This window comes from Oncorhynchus gorbuscha, linkage group LG09, assembly GCF_021184085.1.
Source record: "Oncorhynchus gorbuscha isolate QuinsamMale2020 ecotype Even-year linkage group LG09, OgorEven_v1.0, whole genome shotgun sequence".
In the NCBI taxonomy this organism is placed as follows: domain Eukaryota; kingdom Metazoa; phylum Chordata; class Actinopteri; order Salmoniformes; family Salmonidae; genus Oncorhynchus; species Oncorhynchus gorbuscha.
Window position 1 is genome coordinate 54,338,543 of NC_060181.1, and position 21,834 is coordinate 54,360,376.

At 42.5% G+C, this 21,834-nt stretch overlaps 1 protein-coding gene across 1 annotated transcript in view; it reads right to left on the reverse strand.

Annotated features, from left to right (window-relative positions):
* The window catches only part of LOC124044403 (inactive dipeptidyl peptidase 10-like), a 171,245-nt gene continuing 149,411 nt past the window's right edge, over positions 1–21,834 (reverse strand). Inside the window, exons 16-26 of the mRNA XM_046364052.1 lie at positions 21,236–21,357; positions 20,962–21,009; positions 9,635–9,733; positions 8,637–8,787; positions 4,593–4,787; positions 4,400–4,454; positions 4,160–4,259; positions 3,119–3,177; positions 2,579–2,651; positions 1,881–1,954; positions 1–1,157 (exon numbers count right to left, since the gene is read on the reverse strand). Of these exons, the coding sequence (XP_046220008.1) occupies positions 1,023–1,157; positions 1,881–1,954; positions 2,579–2,651; positions 3,119–3,177; positions 4,160–4,259; positions 4,400–4,454; positions 4,593–4,787; positions 8,637–8,787; positions 9,635–9,733; positions 20,962–21,009; positions 21,236–21,357 (1,111 nt within the window). The 3' untranslated portion in view covers positions 1–1,022. The remainder of the gene's footprint in view (positions 1,158–1,880; positions 1,955–2,578; positions 2,652–3,118; positions 3,178–4,159; positions 4,260–4,399; positions 4,455–4,592; positions 4,788–8,636; positions 8,788–9,634; positions 9,734–20,961; positions 21,010–21,235; positions 21,358–21,834) is intronic.

Here is a 21,834-nt window from a genome sequence, read left to right on the forward strand (position 1 = left end):
GACATAGATAGTCATCCATCCACCATTGAAAGAACTCTCAGTCTGTTGCAGCCCCCAACCGCCACGTTGTTCTCAACAACATTTTAAATCAATATAGCCTATAGTTGTTGTTTTTTAAATCTGGATTTTTTGGGGGGGGTTCGGGCTCATTTTAGAATATTCAGTTCTGATGAGACCTCTAAACTGTATTTAAGTCTTGTCTGCAGTCCAGCTGTGTCAATTCTGTGTGTGCTTTGAATTTATGGTGACTTTGTGTGAAGTAAATTCTCTAGACTAAAGGCTTCCATGCGACAACCTGATTGGATAATGTACTATATATAAAATGTTTGCCAATTTGCTTCTGTGCAGATTGTGTATTTTGTAAAATTGCATCAGTGCAATATTGGGGGAAATGTTTTCATTTCCAAGGTCATTTTATTTTGGGGGGGAAATGTGAAGAGTGAAGTCCTAGGATCCCGGTTACCTGTATTTGTCCCTAATGCATACTCTTTAAATTGCTTTGGATAAAAGCGCCTGCTAAATGCCATATTAGAATTGAATATGTATCTAGGTATAAAATTCGCAATACATTACAGCTGTCTGAAATAACTATATTCTTTAAAAGGAAAAATAAATAAATATCTCCCTTCACATCTTTAACATTAAAGACAAAAACATATCTCCCATACAAACAGCTAATATGAAGTTTCCCTTCTTCTCTACTGAAACTCTACCACGCTAACTGTATACTTATGATATTTGCAGAACACTGGTAATACCCTAAATGTTTCTATGTGAACTATTGCGTGATCAGAGCAATAGGAAAAATTATCACTGTACAGGAAAAATCTTCAATCTCATCTCAGCCTATCATTACCCTTCATAGAGCACAACAACATTGTCTGACCCCTCTCTCTCATTCACTTTGTCTCACCATACCTCACCACTTCTCACTGGTGGTTCCTCAGACAAGCAGGTCCTAGACCACTTTCTCGTTTCCAGGAGCAACAGGTTCTACAAAAACAAGGTGAGATATGGTCATCCTAGTCATCCTCAGACACAGGATGAGCTACAGGGATTTCCACTAGGAAGCATTCCCTGAAGAAGGTCATGACTGAGTTCAACAAGTAGCGTTGGCTCTTCACAGAGTAAATGTTGTGGCCTTCGTCCGGGAAGATCTAGGGAACAGAGAAATAAATAGTTGTTCATTATCTTTATATTGAATTTTACAGCAGATTGGTTTTACATTTACTGTTATTACGAATGAGATAAAAAGAAGTGTTAACTTCTATGACTACCACTATTATCATTGCCACAACACACATGCAGAGCTGCTGTTATTAATTACACTTCAACGTAGACTCAGCGATATGACGCAGGGGCACAAAGTAAACAGCATGGTGGGTCAATTTCCGTAACAACTAAATACGGTGACGGGCAAGGCTTAACTCCTCCACTGTTTTGGTCCTGCAGCTACCACGTTTTAAGAAGCCAACTCCTGCACCGATACTGTGGGTGACTGTGTGAGAGCGAAGTCTTGCGTCCGGCTCATCGCAACATCTGCAATGCTGCTCGTGGCAACGTAATTTAGCCGAGTCTACCTTTATGTAATTGAACTCTTACCATTATCGCTCCACTAGTTCTTTCTTGAATTATCCCTCTCCCTCCTCTCCCACTTACTTTTCAAAGGTGGGGCCTTTTTTAAATATCAGACAGATTTTCCTCAGGGCAGGTTTGGCACCACGCAGCAGGTAACTATTTCCACTTTGTCAAACTTTAAATAATAAATTATTCAAGGCAGAGGGGGAGGTCAGCTTTAATTATACATGCATCACTGAGGGTTCCTTTGTCAGGGACATTAAATGGCGCTTGGCATAGGATGGGAGAATGTAACTGGTCACCTGCAGAGTGTAGTTAACGTTTGATATTGACAGAAGTTTCACCAGCTCCGCGGAATGCTGGAAATGAACGGTGGCTGAAAGAGAGATAAATGAAACGTTGGTGTCCTTGCTCGACAAGCATTTTCATCCAAAATTAATAACATTGTAGGCAATTTCACACAATTAAATATAATTCTACAGGGTTGAGGCTGGAGCAATGTAGAAAAAAACAGTATCCATTGTCGTAGTCACTAAGCTATTGAGAAATGAAATAGATCTGATACAGTAGATGAAGCTAGAACACAATAGACGTACAATTGAAGATTCTTCTTATAAGACAAGTATAAAATGCACTGTATCTCAGGTTTAAATGAGCGCAGACTAAAAATCTAGCATGTGCACATGTACCTGGTATGCAATTATAACGTGTGCTGCATCAGTTCTATTTTTGTGAGTGCCTGTCAATTATATCTTATTTCATTAACAACAGTATGATACATCTGTCTTTTTATCCCCACTTAAGGCTAACAATCAACTGAACACAATGAATAAGCCCATTGTTTGACCGAAACACTGTCTGCCTGACAGATAAAACAGTAATTAGATAACGGCTTGTCTCCTATCTTTTTCATTAAACCTACAAAAGAAGCTCCACATTGAAGTCCAACAATAGCGTTCAAACATGCCCTGAGTAGCAACTCGAGAGAACTAGTCCTCACCATCTGCTGTTCCATGGATGATGAGAAACTTCCGTTGACCTGTCCCTGTGATGTTGGGAAGCAGACTGGAGAGCTGTTCGAGACACAATGACAATGTTATATCAGTGAAAGATACTGAAAACATACTGTAAATACCGACTAGTTTTCTATGAGAGAAATGCATTCAAGCACAGCTTGGTGTGATTTCTGCCCCTGAACAAGGCAGTTAACCCACTGTTCCTAGGCCGTCATTGAAAATAAGAATTTGTTCTTAAACTGACTTGCCGAGTTAAATAAAGGTAAAATATATATATATATATATATATATATATATATATATATATATACATATATATATATATATTTTTTTTAGCAGAGGCTTGCCACTACCAGAGGCTTGCCATTAGCGAAGAATCAACAGATATGACACTATTGCACTGTAACAAGTGTTTATTGGATGAATTGCTAATTATAAGATTAAATGTAGAATGTTCAAAGTGCTTCTACCTTAACCACCTCTCAATATTACATTTTTTTTTAAATGTGGAAAGTCAATCATACTTGATATTTACGCTCATCCTGGACCGGAAACCCAAAGTAACGCTCAGTGAAGGCCGAACCTTTAGAAAAATACAACATAGTTAAGTGTGTTTTTGGGAATTTCTTTCATTAGTCCACTATTAATACAGTCCCAAAATGTTTTGTGTCGGCCGTCAAGCTTTCAAGATATTGGACTTTCAAGAAGCAAAATGTTACCTGCCACATCATCATGAGGATGTGGTAAATCACACTGCTTGAAAACCCAATATCTTGAAACGTTGACTGCTGACATGCAAAACTTTCTGGGACTCTAATTAAGTGGACTAATTAAAAATAAAAATAAATGTAGTTTTTGAGTGGATTTTTCCACTAAGTGAAAAATGACAGGTAGGAAACATGGTCCTGTGTAGCTCAGTTGGTAGAGCATGGCGCTTGTAACGCCAGGGTAGTGGGTTCGATCCCCGGGACCACCCATACGTAGAATGTATGCACACATGACTGTAAGTCGCTTTGGATAAAAGCGTCTGCTAAATGGCATATATTATATTATTATTATATTATTATATATTATTATTATATTATATTATGAGATTGATCATGTAAAGTATAGAGTGAAAATTCAGGCGAACTGGAAAGTGAGGAAAGATTCCAGTGATTGCACAGACAGGAAGCAGGTATATTTTCTTTCATTATTACCTCTAAAATCCCTGAACTATAAATGGGCTTCATGCCACTGTTTTGAGGAAGATATTCAAGGGCAGTTCTGAAGTAGTAGGAAACACTGTATTTCCTCCCAGGGCCTGACGTATTTCTATAGAGTAATAGCGCATGCTGGCCTTACCATTCACATTAATGATATAAACAACAACATCCTTCAGCCTTATTGGACGTGGCCCTACATTTCACGTCAGTGGATGAGTGCCGCATCCGCCTACCGTATTTGACAAATCCTGATGTATTAAGTGGCCATCAGCATAACTTCAAAGAGATATTGGACATGACTTGACAAACTCTATTAAATTAATGGCTACTGAAAGGATTTATCTTCGACTGGAAAATTACCGTAGAGTCTCCAGTCTGTCACGGGAGCAACTGCAACCCCACATCTGAACATGGAGCCAGAGGAGAGGAGTAGAAGAGAGCTCAGGAAACCCCCATAAGCCTGGGGAAACACCCCCAAAAATAGTTGGACATGCAATGTTGGATATAGGTAAAAACCCATGTACTGTAAGTAAGAATACAAAAAAGGGGTTATAGCCATATATGCCATATCCACAAATATTCTAAATTATACTTCCTTACCTTTCCATAAACAGCAACCTTATTTTTATCCACATATGGCAGCTTGGTCAGGTACCTAAGAAAATACGGGAGGGTATAAAAGTCTAACATTTCTGAAATGCAATGAATCAGTTCCCATCGAACCAACAATTTCTTTCAACAGTATCCATGTGAGAGATTTCAGATTATGTTCAGATCATGCTCCAGTACATACTCTACTGCTGCAATCTGGTCCTGCACCTCCACAGTTCCCAAACGCTGGTGGACTTCATGTAGGACCCGCTGGCCCAGGAACCCACTCCCACTGCCGTCCAGGCGAGCCACGATGACGTTATCCGAGCTGACCAGAACAGAGTCCCAGTCAAGAACAAACTGGTCACTCACCGCCTGGCCACCGGGGGCACTGTCACTATGGAACACCATGAAAGTTGGTCAAATTGAACTTACCATCAAGGTGCAATATGGGTTACTTCTGATGTGTTCAGTGCTCATTGGAATATCGTATTTCATAGTAGTGATAAATACAACAGGAGTGTATTCAAGTGTTTTTCAAGTCATAACAACTTTCAACCACTGACATATGAGCTTGGTAGCTAATAATGAGTTAACTAGATTGCTAACATTGACAAAATGGCAAAACTAGTTAGATTATTCACATTATTAAAGGGCAATTCTGCCACTTTTCAACCTCATATTCATTTCTCCAGCACCATACCAGTGTCTAAATATGTTAAAATTGCATGTTTCTATAATCTGTGGTTAAAAAGATGAGAAGAAATGTCCTAAGAAATGCTTCTCTGTTACATCAAAGGCTAGGATTAGGAAAAACTGATTTGGAAACCGGCAATGAGTTTTTTTGCTTGCTCCCTATTGCGAATCTCACAGTGATTGAAAATCACTGTTTTTTAATGTTTTAACTTGTGATCATTGGGTACAAGTGCATCGCAGTGCTAGCTGTGCCACCAGAGATTCTGGGTTTGAGCCCGGGCTCTGTCGCAGCCGGCCGTGACCGGGAGGCCCATGGGGCAGCGCACAATTGGCCCAGCGTCGTCCGGGTTAGGGAGGGTTTGGCCAGTAGGGATATCCTTGTCTCATCGCACACTAGCGACTCCTGTGGCAGGCCGGGCGCAGTGCATGCTGACCAGATCGCTAGGTGTACGTTGTTTCCTCCGACACATTGGTGCGGCTGGCTTCCGGGTTGGATGTGCATTGTGTCAAGAAGCAGTGCGGCTTGGTTGGGTTGTGTTTCGGAGGACACATGACTCTCGACCTTCGCCTCTCCCGAGTCCGTACTGGAGTTGCAGCGATGAGACAGGATAATAACTACTACCAATTGGATGCCACGAAATTGGGGAGAAAAAGGTTAAAAAATAAAAAGTTAAAGGTCAATGATGAAATGTCCCAAAAAACTCTAAACTCAGGTATCACCTTCTGGTTTCCAACTTGTAACTCGTATGTGGAGGATCTGTCAAGTGGTTAGTTCCGTGTCAGAATGTCTCTGCAGATCCTCTCAAGCTCTATCAGGTTGGATGGGGTGAGTCACTGCACAGCTATTGTCAGGTCTCGCCAGAGATGTTCAATTGGGTTCAAGTTCGGGCTCTGGTTGTGCCACTCAAAGACATTCAGAGACTTGTCGCTAAGCCACCCCTGCAATGTCTTGGCTGTGTGCTTAGAGACGTTGTCCTGTTGGAAGGTTAACCTTTTCTCCAGTCTGAGGTCCTGAGCGATCCGGAGCAGGTTTTCATCAAGGATCTCTCCGTACTTTGCTCTGTTCATCTTTACCTCGATCCTGACAAGTCTCCCAGACAAGTCTCCCAGAGAATGATGCTGCCACCACCATGCTTCCCCACTGGGATGGTCCAGGTTTTCTCCAAAAGTGATGCTTGGCATTCACGCCGAAGAGTTCAATCTTGGTTTCATCAGACCAGAGAATCTTGTTTTGCATGGTCTGAGAGTCCTTTAGGTGCCTTTTGGCAAACTCCAAGCGGGCTGTCATGTGCCTTCTACTGAGGAGTGGATTCTGTCTGGCCACTCTACCATAACGGCCTGATTGGTGGAGTGCTGCAGAGATGATTATCCTTCTAGAAGGTTCTCCCATTTCCACAGAGGAACTATGCAGCTCTGTCAGGGTTACCATTGGATTCTTGGTCACCTCCCTGACCAAAACCCTTATCCCCAATAGCTCAGTTTGGCCGAGCGGCCAGCTCTAGGAAGAGACTTGGTGGTTCTAAACTTCATCCATTTAAACATTGTGGAGGCCACTGTGGTCTTGGGGACCTTCAATGCTGCAGATTGTTTTGGGTACCATTCCCTAGATCTGTGCCTCAACACGATCCTGTCTAGGTGCTCTCAGAAAATTCCTTTGAACTTATGGTTTGTTTTTTTCTCTGACATGTGTGCCTTTACAAATCATGTCCAATCAATTGAATTTGCCACAGGTGGACTCCAATCAAGTTGTAGAAACAGGATGCACATGAGCTCAATTTCGAGTCTCATAGCAAAGGGTCTGAATATTTTATTTTGTAGACATTTGCAAACATTTATAAAAACCTGTTTTTGCTTTGTCATTATGGGGTATTGTGTGTAGATTGATGAGGAAAATAATTTATTTAATCAATTGTAGAAGTCTGTAACTTAACAAAATTTGAAAAAAGTCAAGGGGTCTGAAAACTTTCCAAATGCACTGTATACAAAAAAACGTATTGAAAAAAGGTCAAACAAAACGAAGTGCATCTAGTTTGCAGTCTTTTCAGCTTCGGTTTGAGGTGATTGTGTTTGCTGTGTTGTTGAAGAACAGTGTCCTGACGAGTGAGCACATTTTCTAGGCGAAATTGCACCTCATTAGCTCATTGTTATGGATATATCCAAATAAACGTCACTAGAAAACAGCTCAAACAAATCCAAATGCAGCTACTTTGCTGTTATTCTAGCTGCAGTTTTGACGTGACAGTAAGTTAGCCATAGTTGGCTAGCTAGCAAGCAAGGGATAATAATGTTGCCAGCCGGTATGGTAATAGCACATTTAGAATTAACAACTCGTCGTGTCCATAGATACAGAACAAAAAGACTGAATGGCTGAGTCGAGTCTCTGGCAACCGAACCGATAGAACGAATGACTAGCCTGCTTGGGTATCAACCCTAGATTTGTGTCGGGACTAAATCTTGTGGAAGGATGAAATAGTATGAATAAATAAATCTAAATAAGAATTTTTATTCAAATATGTCATTCATTATTTAAATAGGTTTTGAATAACCTGCTGTATTGGGGAGGCAGGTAGCCAGTGACCGAAAGGTTGCTAGATCGAATCCCTAAGCTGACAAGGTAAAAAATCTTTCATTCTGCTCCTGAACAAGGCAGATAACCCACTGTTCCTAGGCTGTTACTGTAAATGAGAATTTGTTCTTATTAACTGACTTCCCTAGATAAATAAAGGTTCAAATATATATATATATTAAATAAACGTGATAATGCCCTCAAAGCCGATGTTTGGACGATTTATTGGCACGGTTTTTCGGCCCGAGATCCTCCAAACACTGGCTTCTCAAGCATTATCACTTAAATATCCACTCTGGTTTTGACATGTGAGCTCTAACCAACAGCTCACAGATATACAGTTCGGTTAGGCTCGCCTACATGATGAGATTATTATGGACAAAACAGCAAGATTATATTTATTTGTCAAACAGCAGCCAATAATCAATCAAAGGAGCATCACGCTCATCATCGTGTACTTTAATCGCCCTGTGAAGTGCATCATAATTTATTTAATCTGTAACCAAGTCGTAGTGGGAGGACCACACTAACATATCACTGTGTGACTCCAAGTTTACATTGATATGATGGTTATTATATCAATATTCCGGATTAAAGTAATTTCAACCACCATTTCTCACATAATTAATTTTACAGACACAAAAAGATCCCACCTCGTTTAATATATTTAGTTTTCTCAACATTTGGAAAGTTTACAAACTTAGCAGTTTCCATCAGGCCTGTCGTGACATTTGTTTTTATCTGACATGTACTTTACTCACATAAAAAACAGTTTTTTGGAAACCTTGTTACTGATACAGAAATAAGACTTTTTGGAAAATCACTATCTGGATAAACACACTACACAGACACTTATTTTCTACGTCCCTGGAGTGATATATGCAATGACAATAGTATTTATTTTGATCCCTCAATAATCTCAGGAGAAATGTTGATGCGAAACTTGGTTCTGCTATTGCTCTAAAACAATATTCAATCCGAAGCCATTGATAAGGATAAGGATCTAGGGAAATTTCACACACAGTACACTCCAAGATAAGGATTGGTGAAGGGTAGGATACGTACAGGATCAGCAGAAGTGGATGCGCTGTGGCCTCATCAAAATCTATTGGCAAGGTCAGCTCCAGACGAAGTGCTATAAAATAAATCAGAATTCCCTTTACACCTCAAATGCACATTGATTATACTAAGTACCAATCAGCCTTCTAAATGTAGTACCTTAACACACCATGTTTATTTCTCCAATGAGAATCTTGAGAGAATCTTCAGATGTTTAACCTGTTCTGATTACATGATATGATGACTTGACAAATGACATGTTACATCGCTCGACAAATGACCGAGCAACTGATTACATTGCAGGCAACTTTACACGTCTGGCAGCGTACATACAAAATCAAGAGTGAAAAAAAATTTAAAATAAAAAACATGGACAAAAGGCAATCCTTGAAATGGAGCTAGAAATTGAGGTGCAGTCTCCATTCAGAAGCCTTAATGAAATGCAGCACATTGTGTCTAATTGCGCACACGGTTCAGAGTGAAGAACCCATATGGCGAGCCATCCCATCTAATTGGATTAGTAGATTGGCAGGCTTCTCATTCCAGAGCTGATTCATAATCACCTCACAGAGCTGTGCACCTGTTCTTTTAATTGTGTTTATCCCTGGTATCTGTTTATTATGTACTCGGGCACTGCAAGCTCCATGGCTCACACTACATCTAAAAACCCTGCCTGTCGAATTGTCTGCACGTAGCAGGTGAAATATGCTGAAATATGCTGAAAGCTGAAATATGTTACCTGTTACTTTGCAATTATTCCATGAATGAACCACATGAGGGATACGGATGATGATTAATGATGATGCTGATGATGACAACTATGATAACAGTGACAGTGGTGATGATGTTAATAGACCAAAGATGATCATGAAGATGATGGTCACCACGATAGAATGATCATGAGAAAGATTGGATTGTCATACCAAAGTTGTTGATTTGTAGGGTCCTGATATCTCTCCTTGGTATATTCCTATATATCAGTGCATCTCTTAGTGCAGTGTTCTTCTCCAAAGTGTCATTCTCTATATACAGAGATGGAAAAATAAATATTTGGATTAAGCAGACACGTAATCTCTCTTAAATCCGTCATGGTAAAGCATTGTGTTTTAATATCTGCATAGACTCCGAATTGCATATAATGTTATTAAATGTATTTGCATAACATTGCCTTCAGAAAGTATTTACACCCCTTGACTATTTGCAAATTTGGGCTTATTAGAGCCTGAATATATAATGGATTCAATGAGATGTTGTGTCACAGGCCTACACACAAACCCCATCATTTCAAAGTGGAATGATGTTTTTAGAAATGTTTACAAATTTGATGAAAAATGAAAAGCTGAAATGTCTGGCAACCCTAAAAACGTTTTGCTTAACAAGTCACTTAATACATTACATGCACTCACATGAATTCAATTCAAGGGGCTTTATTGGCATGGGAAACATGTGTTAACATTGCCAAAGCAAGTGAGGTAGATAATATACAAAAGTGAAATAAACAAAAAAAATGAACAGTAAACATTACACATACAGAAGTTTAAAAACAATAAAGACATTACAAATGTACAAATGTTGTAACAATGTACAAATGGTTAAAGTACACAAGGGAAAATAAATAAGCATAAATATGGGTTGTATTTACAATGGTGTTTGTTCTTCACTGATTGCCCTTTTCTTGTGGCAACAGGTCACAAATCTTGCTGCTGTGATGGCACACTGTGGAATTTCACCCAGTAGATATGGGAGTTTATTAAAATTGGATTTGTTTTCTAATTCTTTGTGGATCTGTGTAATCTGAGGGAAATATGTCTCTCTAATATGGTCATACATTGGGCAGGAGGTTAGGAAGTGCAGCTCAGTTTCCACCTCATTTTGTGGGCAGTGAGCACATAGCCTGTCTTCTCTTGAGAGCCATGTCTGCCTACGGCGGCCTTTCTCAATAGCAAGGCTATGCTCACTGAGTCTGTACATAGTCAAAGCTTTCCTTAAGTTTGGGTCAGTCACAGTGGTCAGGTATTCTGCCACTGTGTACTCTCTGTTTAAGGCCAAATAGCATTCTAGTTTGCTCTGTTTTTTTGTTTGTTAATTCTTTCCAATGTGTCAAGTAATTATCTTTTTGTTTTCTCATGATTTGCTTGGGTCTAATTGTGCTGCTGTCCTGGGGCTCTGTGGGGTGTATTTGTGTTTGTGAACAGAGCCCCAGGACCAGCTTGCTTATGGGACTCTTCTCCAGGTTCATCTCTCTTTAGATCAGTGGTCACCAAACTACGGCCCGCGGGCCAGATACGGCCCGTCAGCACATTTGGCCCGGCCCTCTGAACAATACCAGAGACGCTATCGAATTTTTTTCCTATTTGGCCTCCAGAAAAAAAAATCCTAGGCCCGGCCCTGTCAAAGAGAGAACGGAATAATGGCGAAAAGGTTAGGTAAGAGAAAAATTGATTCAGAATGCAGGGTATTTAACCTGCAGTGGACAAACAATTATTTTTTTGTTCAATGCAAAGAAAAGGCTGTTTGTCTCATCTGTCAAGAGACGGTGGCGGTATTCAAAGAATACAATCTTCGCCGACACTATGAATCCCGTCACAAAGACAAGTACGATAGCTTGCAAGGCCAAATACGAGCAGACAAACTCTCAAAGCTAAAAGTGGACTACTATCTCAGCAGAATACATTTGTACGCCAAGCTCAGCTGAACCAGGCATCCGTTCGGGCCAGCTTTCGGGTTGCTAAACTGATAGCAAGAAGCGGTAAGCCTTTCACTGACGGAGAGTTTAAGAAATGTATCGGAGGAGGTGTGTCCCGAGAAGAAAGATGCATTTAATGTCGTAAGTCTGTCGGCGAGTACAATCACCAGACGCGTTGAAGAAATCGGGAGTAATGTATATGCCCAGATGCAGCAGAAGACGAAAAAATTTGACTTTTTTTCATTAGCACTGGATGAGAGCACGGACGTGCAAGACACAGCGCAACTGCTCATTTTTATTCGTGGAGTTAGCGCAAACTTTGAGATATGCGAGGAGCTGGCAGCCCTCCAAAGTCTCAAAGGGACTACAACGGGAGAGGATATTTTTGACAAAGTGTGCCAAACCATGGAGAAGTTGGACCTGGACTGGTCAAAGCTAGCTAGCATCACGACTGACGGGGCTCCTAGCATGGTGGGCGAAACTCGCTGTCTAATAGGACGCATGAACCGGGAGTTGGAAAAAAGGGGTCTCACCGCCCGCTACGAGTCCACTGCCTAATTCACCAGCAAGCACTGTGCTGCAAAGTGTTGACGTGGGATTCTGTAATGAAGGTTGTGGTGTCGTGCATAAACTTCATCAGAGCAAAGGGACTTAAAGACAGGCAGTTCCAAGAATTCCTGTCTGAACTGGAGTCTACGCACGGAGATGTGCTGTACTACACAGAGGTCCGATGGCTGAGCCGGGGCAGAGTTTTGAGGCGTTTTTACGAGCTGCTACCCGAAATTAACGCATTTCTTCATTTAAAAGACAAAACGGTCCCAGAGCTGATCGACCCAGAATGGAAATGGCACCTCGCATTTTTAACAGACGTGACAGAAATACTTAACAGCCTTAACTTGCAGCTACAAGGCGAGGGGAAACTCATTTGCGACATGTATTCACACATAAAAGCATTTGAGGTGAAATTAGCGCTGCTTTTGGAACAAGTGAAAAAGCGCAACTTTGTCCATCTTCCTGCTACCCAAAACCTGTCGACAGAGAACCCAGCGGTCCCGTTTCCAGCTGAAAAGTGTGTGGAAGCACTGGAAATGCTGAAGGCAGAGTTCGGTGTGCGATTCAGTGAACTACATGTTCATGCAAAAGAAATCCGTCTTTTTCAGAACCCCTTTGTTGCCGACATTGATGAAGCACAGCCTTCATATCAGTTTGAGTTGGCTGAGTTACAGAACTGTGATGTTCTGAAAGATGCATTCAAGCCCAACAGTCTCATTGACTTCTATGCCGCCCTCCCAAACGACACATATCCAAACATCAAAAAACACGCAATGAAAATGTCCACAGTTTTTGGCAGCACGTATATCTGCGAGAAAACCTTTTCTCGCATGAAACTGCTGAAAACCCAGATGAGATCAAGATTGACAGATGAACATTTGCATCAGTGCTTGAGACTGGCTGTAACTAGAATGGAACCTGATATTCAACTTCTCACCAGCCAGATGCAGGCCCACAGTTCACACTGATGGACATACATAGGTAAGCTCACTTTTCTGACTTGAATGAGTCATTCTGAGCATAAACAAATATAATCATAATAAAATCTACTGGGATAAAATCCATCTTTACAACCATACTGGTAGTGAAATGTATTGTGCTGTGTAGGTGCTGTATCACTTAGTTCAGTTTCTCAACCTGCTTCTTTTGTGGTTTTCACAGGGAAGTTGATGAGAGAGAGCTGCAAACAGCAGTGTCTACAAGCCTACTGGAACCTACAAAAGGATTATAAGGAAGGAACACAAGAACTTTAAGAGACTGCTCATATGTGTCAGAGAGATTCTGCTCTGACAACTGAGCTGAACTTTTATCTGTTAAGATTGTGCATGGCACGACAGAAAGTTAATGTTCCATGGCATTTTTTCTATGAAGAACCCAGAGAGAGTTATTTAGTTATTATTTATTTCCTGTTTTTTTCTGTGAAGAACTCAGAGAGGGTTATTTAGTTATTATTTATTTCATTAATAGTGTTATTATTTGTTTCCTGACTTTTTTTTCTGTAAAGAACCTGGAAAGGGTTATTTGGTTATGTGTGGCCTTCTGGAAAACAATAAAAATTTTAAGCTCCCCTACGATCGTCACACTTTATCTGTTACAAACTGACACCGGCCCCCCATCAGAGAAGGGAAAAGTTATGTGGCCCTCACAGGAAAAAGTTTGGGGACCCCTGCTTTAGATGATGGCTTTGTTATGGAAGGTTTGGGAATCACTTTCTTTTAGGTGGTTGTAGAAGTTAAAGGCTCTTTCCTGGATAATTATCTGTAAGGTCCCTCAATTGAGCAGTGAATTTCAAACACATATCCAATGTTACATTACTCATCTCATATGTATAAACTGTATTTTACACCATCTATTGCGTCTTGCCGTCGCTCATCCATATACAGTGCCTTGCGAAAGTATTCGCCCCCCTTGAACTTTACGACCTTTTGCCACATTTCAGGCTTCAAACATAAAGATATAAAACTGTATTTGTTTTGTGAAGAATCAACAACAAGTGGGACACAATCATGAAGTGGAATGACATTTATTGGATATATCAAACTTTTTTAACAAATCAAAAACTGAAAAATTGGGCGTGCAATATTATTCAGCCCCTTTACTTTCAGTGCAGCAAACTCTCTCCAGAAGTTTAGTGAGGATCTCTGAATGATCCAATGTTGACCTAAATGACTAATGATGATAAATACAATCCACCTGTGTGTAACCAAGTCTCCGTATAAATGCACTTGCACTGTGATAGTCTCAGAGGTCTGTTAAAAGCGCAGAGAGCATCATGAAGAACAAGGAACACACCAGGCAGGTCCAAGATACAAAAATATTTCCCATGCTTTAAACATCCCAAGGAGCACTGTGCAAGCAATAATATTGAAATGGAAGGAGTATCAGACCACTGCAAATCTACCAAGACCTGGCCGTCCCTCTAAATTTTCAGCTCATACAAGGAGAAGACTGATCAGAGATGCAGCCAAGAGGCCCATGATCACTCTGGATGAACTGCAGAGACCTACAGCTGAGGTGGGAGACTCTGTCCATAGGACAACAATCAGTCGTATATTGCACAAATCTGGCCTTTATGGAAGAGTGGCAAGAAGAAAGCCATTTCTTAAAGATATCCATAAAAAGTGTTGTTTAAAGTTTGCCACAAGCCACCTGGGAGACACACCAAACATGTGGAAGAAGGTGCTCTGGTCAGATGAAACCAAAATTTAACTTTTTGGCAACAATGCAAAACGTTATGTTTGGCGTTAAAGCAACACAGCTCATCAACCTCACTGAGCTCGAGCTGTTTTGCAAGGAGGAATGGGAAAAAATGTCAGTCTCTCGATGTGCAAAACTGATAGAGACATACCCCAAGCGACTTACAGCTGTAATCGCAGCAAAAGGTGGCGCTACAAAGTATTAACTTAAGGGGGCGAAATAATTTTGCACGCCCAATTTTTCAGTTTTTGATTTGTTAAAAAGGTTTGAAATATCCAATAAATGTCGTTCCACTTCATGATTGTGTCCCACTTGTTGTTGATTCTTCACAAAAAAATACAGTTTTATATCTTTATGTTTGAAGCCTGAAATGTGGCAAAAGGTCGCAAAGTTCAAGGGGGCCGAATACTTTCGCAAGGCGCTGTATTTATATGTACATATTCTTATTCCATCCCTTTACATTTGTGTGTATAAGGTAGTAGTTGGGGAATTGTTAGATTACTTGTTAGTGTCACGCCTTGGTCATTGTATTTTGTGTTTTTGGTATATGTTTGGGTAGGCCAGGGTGTGACATGGGTTTATATGTTGTGTTTCGTATTGGGGTTTGTATTAATTGGGATTGTGTATGATTAGGGGTGTGTCTAGTTAGGCTTGGCTGCCTGAGGCGATTCTCAATTGGATTCAGGTGATTCTCGTTGTCTCGGATTGGGAACCGTATTTAGGTAGCCTGAGTTCGCGTTGTATTTTGTGGGTGTTTGTTCCTGTCTCTGTGTAGTAGTCACCAGATAGGCTGTAATTAGTTTCACGTTTCGTTTGTTGTTTTCGTATTCAGTTATTTCATGTACCTTTTCATTCATTAAAGTCATGAGTAACCTACACGCTGCATTTCGGTCTGACTCTCTTCATTCAACAGACGAACGACGTTACAGTTAGATACTACTGCACTGTTGGAACAAGATGCACAAACTTTTCGTTGGATATCACTGCGCTGTCGGAACTAGAGGCACAAGCATTTCTCTACACCTCCATTAACATCTGCTAACTATATGTATGTGACCAATAAAATTTGATTTTTGAACCACAAAGACAAGGGAGGTTTTCCAATGCCTCGCAAAGAATGCCACCTATTTGTAGATGGGTAAAAATAAAAAAGCAGACTTTGTATATTCGTTTCAGAGCGGTGAAGTTCGGCAGTGGCTCGCCCATTACAGCGTTAGGGGTGGCGACCCACTTGTGATTGGTATTTTCTTGGTATATATATATATATATATTGCAGTGCTAGTGGCGTCACTACAGACCCTGGTTCGATCCCAGGTTGTATCACAACTGGCTGTGATCGGGAGTCCCACAGGATGGGGCACAATGGTCACAGAGTCCGGGTTAGAGGAAGGTTTGGCCATCATTGCAAATTGTATTTTTTCTTAACTGACTTGCCTAGTTAAATAAAGGTTAAATCTTTTTTGTTGTTGTAAATAAATAAATACTAATTAAATATATATAAAACTGGTTCATTTGGCCAAAAAAGTTCATAAATATTTATTGAATCAATTATTATAATCTGTGTGTGTAACGTCGTTCTTCGTTTGTCGAAAGAGAGTCGAACCGAAATGCAGCGTGGTTGTTACTCATGTTCTATAATGAATGAAATCACGATACATGAAAATAACGTAATATACAAAATACAAAACAACAAACGGAACGTGAAACCTAATACAGCCTATCTGGTGAACACTACACAGAGACAGGAACAATCACCCACGAAATACAAAGCGAAACCAGGCTACCTAAATACGGTTCCCAATCAGAGACAATGAGAATCACCTGACTCTGATTGAGAACCGCCTCTGGCAGCCAAGCCTATACAACACCCCAAGTCAGCCGCGATCCCAAATACAAAAACCCCAATACGAAATACAACAACATAAACCCATGTCACACCCTGGCCTGACCAAATAATTAAAGAAAACACAAAATACTAAGACCAAGGCGTGACAGAACCCCCCTAAGGTGCGGACTCCCGGACGCACCTCAAAACCATAGGGAGGGTCCGGGTGGGCGTCTGTCCATGGTGGCGGTTCCGGCTCGGGACGTGGACCCCACTCCATTAATGTCCAGGTTCCTCCCCTTCGCGTCCTGGGATAATCCACCCTCATCGCCGACCATGGCCTAATAGTCCTCACCCAGAACCCCACAGAACTGAGGAGCAGCTCGTGACTGAGGGGCATCTCGGGACTGAGGGACAGCTCGGGACTGAGGGGCAGCTCGGGACTGAGGGGCAGCTCGGGACTGAGGGGCAGCTCGGGACTGAGGGGCAGCTCGGGACTGAGGGGAAGCTCGGGCCTGAGGGGCAGCTCGGGACTGAGGGGAGGCCCAGTACCGGGAGAAAGCCCAGTACTGAGAGGAAGCCAGTACTGAGAGGAAGCCCAGTACTGAGATGAAGCTCAGGCAGGTAGTAGGCTCCGGTAGATCCTGGCTGGCTGGCGGATCTGGAAGATTCTGGTTGACTAGCAGATCTGGAGGAGACTGGTTGACTGGCAGATCTGGAAGAGACTGGTTGACTGGCAGATCTAGAAGATCATGGTTGACTGGCGGATCTAGCTGCTCTATGCAGACTGACAGCTCCTTGCAGACTGACAACTCTGGCAGCTCCATGCAGGCTGACAGCTCCTTGCAGACTGGCAGCTCTTTGCAGACTGACAGCTCTTTGCAGACTGACAGCTCTGGCTGCTTCATGCAGACTGACAGCTCTGGCTGCTTCGAACAGACTGACAGCTTTGACTACTCCATGCAGGCTGACAGCTCTGGCTGCTTTATGCAGACTGACAGCTCTTTGCAGACTGACAGCTCTGGCTGCGTCATGCAGACTGACAGCTCTGACTGCTCCATGCAGGCTGACAGCACCCTGCAGACTGGCAGCTCCTTGCAGACTGACAGCTCCTTGCAGACTGGCAGCTCTTTGCAGACTGGCAGCTCTGGCTGCTTCATGCAGACTGACAGCTCAGGCTGCTCCATGCAGACTGACAGCTCAGGATGCTCCGAACAGGCAGGAGGCTCCGGCAGCGCTGTAGAGGAGGAAGGCTCTGATAGCGCTGAACAGGCGGGAGACTCATTTACATTACATTTACATTTAAGTCATTTAGCAGACGCTCTTATCCAGAGCGACTTACAAATTGGTGCATTCACCTTATGACATCCAGTGGAACAGCCACTTTACAATAGTGCATCTACATATTTTAAGGGGGGGGTGAGAAGGATTACTTTATCCTATCCTAGGTATTCCTTAAAGAGGTGGGGTTTCAGGTGTCTCCGGAAGGTGGTGATTGACTCCGCTGTCCTGGCGTCGTGAGGGAGTTTGTTCCACCATTGGGGAGCCAGAGCAGCGAACAGTTTTGACTGGGCTGAGCGGGAACTGTACTTCCTCAGTGGTAGGGAGGCGAGCAGGCCAGAGGTGGATGAACGCAGTGCCCTTATTTGGGTGTAGGGCCTGATCAGAGCCTGGAGGTACTGAGGTGCCGTTCCCCTCACAGCTCCGTAGGCAAGCACCATGGTCTTGTAGCGGATGCGAGCTTCAACTGGAAGCCAGTGGAGAGAGCGGAGGAGCGGGGTGACGTGAGAGAACTTGGGAAGGTTGAACACCAGACGGGCTGCGGCGTTCTGGATGAGTATAGACTCCAACAGTGCAGGAGGGAAGGAAGGCTCTGGCTGTGCTGAACAGGCGGGAGACTCCGACAGCGCAGGAGGGAAGGAAGGCTCTGGCTGTGCTGAACAGGCGAGGCGCACAGAAGGCCTGGTGCGTGGTGCTGGAACTGGTGCTACAGGATCGAGGACACGCACAGGAAGCCTGGTGCGGGGAGCTGCTACCGGAGGACTGGTGTGTGAAGGTGACACAGGATGGACTGGACCGTGAAGGTGTACTGGAGAGCCTGAGAGCAGGACTGGCACAGGACGTGCAAGGCTAGGTAGGTACACAGGAGGCCTGGTGCGTGAGGCTAGCACATTTTTCACCAGCCGACTAACACGCACCTCAGGACGAGTAAGGAGCGCTGACCCAGGTGCCATTAAATCCCTGACACGCTCCGTCAGACGAATCTTGTACCTAAAGCACCAAGCTAGCAACTCCCTCATTACTCTCCACTCCACCTTCCCCATTAACTCCTTCACAGTCTCTGCTTCGCTCACCTCTAACACCGGCTCTGGTTCAGGTCTCCTCCTTGGCTCCTCACGATAAACAAGGAGAGTTGGCTCTGGATAGACCGGACCGTGCAGGTGCACTGGAGCTCTTGAGCACTGAGCCTGCCCAACCTTACCTGGCTCGATGCCCACTCTAGCCCGGCCAATACGAAGGGCTGGTATGTGCCGCACCGGGCTATGCACCAGCACTGGAAACACTGTGCGCTCCATAGCATAACACGGTGCCTGCCCGGTCTCTCTAGCCCCCCGATAAGCACAGGGAGTTTGCGCAGGTCTCCTACCTGGCATAGCCATACTCTCTTTAAGCCCCCTCCCAATAATTTTTTTGGGCTGCTTTTCGGGCTTCCTTGCAAACTGTGTTCCCTCGTATCGTCGGCTCCTATCTCAGGCTACCTCTGCTCTCTCTGCTTCGGCCGCCCACCTGTCTATTTCGTCGTGTGAATTTTCCTGTTTCAAAAATATATAGTTCAAAACAAGCTATTCAGTTACTTACTGCTCTGCCCCTCAGTGACTGCCAGCAGTGCCTGTTCCGCCTCCATGTGTGCAATGCCCGCGAGAACATTGCTTGGATTGTGTTGCCAGCTATTTGCTATGAGTGGGAAAAGCCCCAATGAAATCACAGGATGTCATAGCATAAATTATAACAGCAAAAAGTAAATGGACCATCCAGGGGGGCTCAAATATGCTTTGGTTCAGGCAGAACGTCTGGGTCTGCTCTAGTCTCCTCCTCCCAATGAGTCTCTCGCCTCAGACGGCTTACTTTCCACATGTGAGACTACAATAGATCAGCCTTTTTAGGCGAAAAAGCAAAAAGCTAATTGTAATTAACTTGTAATTAAATGATCATAAAAGTCTTAGGAGCCTGGGACCTGATAAACCAGAAAACTACATCCAACAAGGGTCAAAGGACAGATGGATACCCCACCTAGAATCTTCTCATCGCAATTCTGGTAGGACAACAAAAACATTATGGCTAATTGTATCGTTTCCCCCTGATGTTGTTATTTATCAGGTTCTACTGTAGGTGACAGGGGACATAATAATAATAATAATGTGCAAATATTGTACAATCCAGGTGTGCAAAGCTCTTAGAGACTTACTGTCACGTCTACTCCCGCTCCCCCTCTCTGTTCTATTTATGACTAAATTCACCTCCTGTACTTGCGTCCTGACTCCCAGCGTCTGCGTTACACTTACCCAGAAAGAAACAGCTGTAATTGCTGCCAAAGGTGATTTTAACATGTAAATTAGATCATTTTTGTATTTCATTTTCAATACATTTGCAAATATGTCTAAAAACAGGTTTTTACTTTGTCATTATGGAGTATTGTGTGTACCATAGATGGGTGAGAAAAACAATCTATTTGATCCATTTTGAATTCAGGCTTTAACCCAACAAAATGTGGATTCTAGGGGTATGAATATTTTCTAAAGGCACATTGTATGCCATAATATCCTAAAATAGACACATCCATAGTTGAAAATTAAACCCATTTAAATTGAAACGAGCAGCATAATCAAATCATATAGTAGAACTGATTCAATAGACATGACTCCTTTCATTTAATCACATGACCATATCTGTTCACACACAAACACATCCCACTCAAACACATCCCACTCAATGCACACACATGCTTTAGGATACCCAGGTTTCATTTAAATATTGTACCACATCCATCTAAATGATGATCAAATTGCTCGGAAACTGATTCAGCGATATACATTTGTTGTGGCCCTACGGAGGATATAATGACGCAACTTTAATGAGTGAAATAATCAACATCACTCACGGAGTGTGCCTGCAAAGGAAGAAGTGGTTGATCATGTATCTACTCCAGTATCCTAGACTGCTTTACAAATGGCATTTTATTCCCTATTTAGAGCCTTACTTTTGACCAGGTCTCATTGGTCAATAGGCTGGATTCTGCAGTAAATAGTATAGATAGAACCAGGTGTACTCCCGGGTGTAACTCCTTGAATTAAGTGTAAAACCTTGACCTGCTAAAAAAAAAAATCCTTTCTTCCCTTCATCCCACTGTTCTTCCTTTCTTACACAAGCAAGCAGTATACACACAGTGCCATGGCTGTTATTGTTTGAATTGATGGTGCTCTTGTACTTACTGCTCATGTCATTCAGTTTGTAAAGGGTAGTTCTTGGTATACCAGGACCTGCAGAAACGAGACCAAGTATAACCCTTTTTGTTCTTGTAATAATGTCTAATCGTTTGTTAAGCATTTCATGACAACATTTTAAACGTCACTGAATGTCTGCTAATTATTATTGTAATGTATATGTTGGACATTCAACTGAAAATGTTATATAAAACACACTGCAAAATTACAGGTGGCATGTATCCAACTCAGATTGAACTGATCATCTTTATTGAACGGTTACCTCTACAGTTCAGCAGGACATATTGATAGTCTTGGTTGAAGACTGCATCGTAGTAGGAGCATTGTGTTTTGAACAGGGAGCAGGTCAGGCATTCACGTTGAAATGGGTTTACCGCCGACACCCTGATTGAAAGAAGTCGAGAAAATAAAATACGGGAAGAGGTCAGAGTCAAATGAACTTGAGAGCTTGGTCCCTACAATATACAGTGCATTCGGAAAGTAATTCAGACCACATGACTTTTTCCACATTTTGTTAAGCCTTCTAAAATGTATTGAACAGTTTTTTTCCTTCATCAATCTACACACACAATACCTCTTGGGTATGACGCTAAAAGCTTGGCACACCTGTATTTGCAGAGTTTATTCCATTCTTCTCGGCAGATCCTCTCAAGTTCTGTCAGGTTGGATAGGGAGCGTCACTGCACAGTTATTTTCATGTCTCTCCAGAGATGTTTGATCGGGTTCAAGTCCATGCTCTGGTTGGGCCACTTAAGGATATTCAGAGACTTATCCTGAAGCCACTCCGGCGTTGTCTTGGCTGTGTGCTCAGGGTCGTTGTCCTGTTGGAAGATGAACCTTCAACCCCGTCTGAGGTCCTAA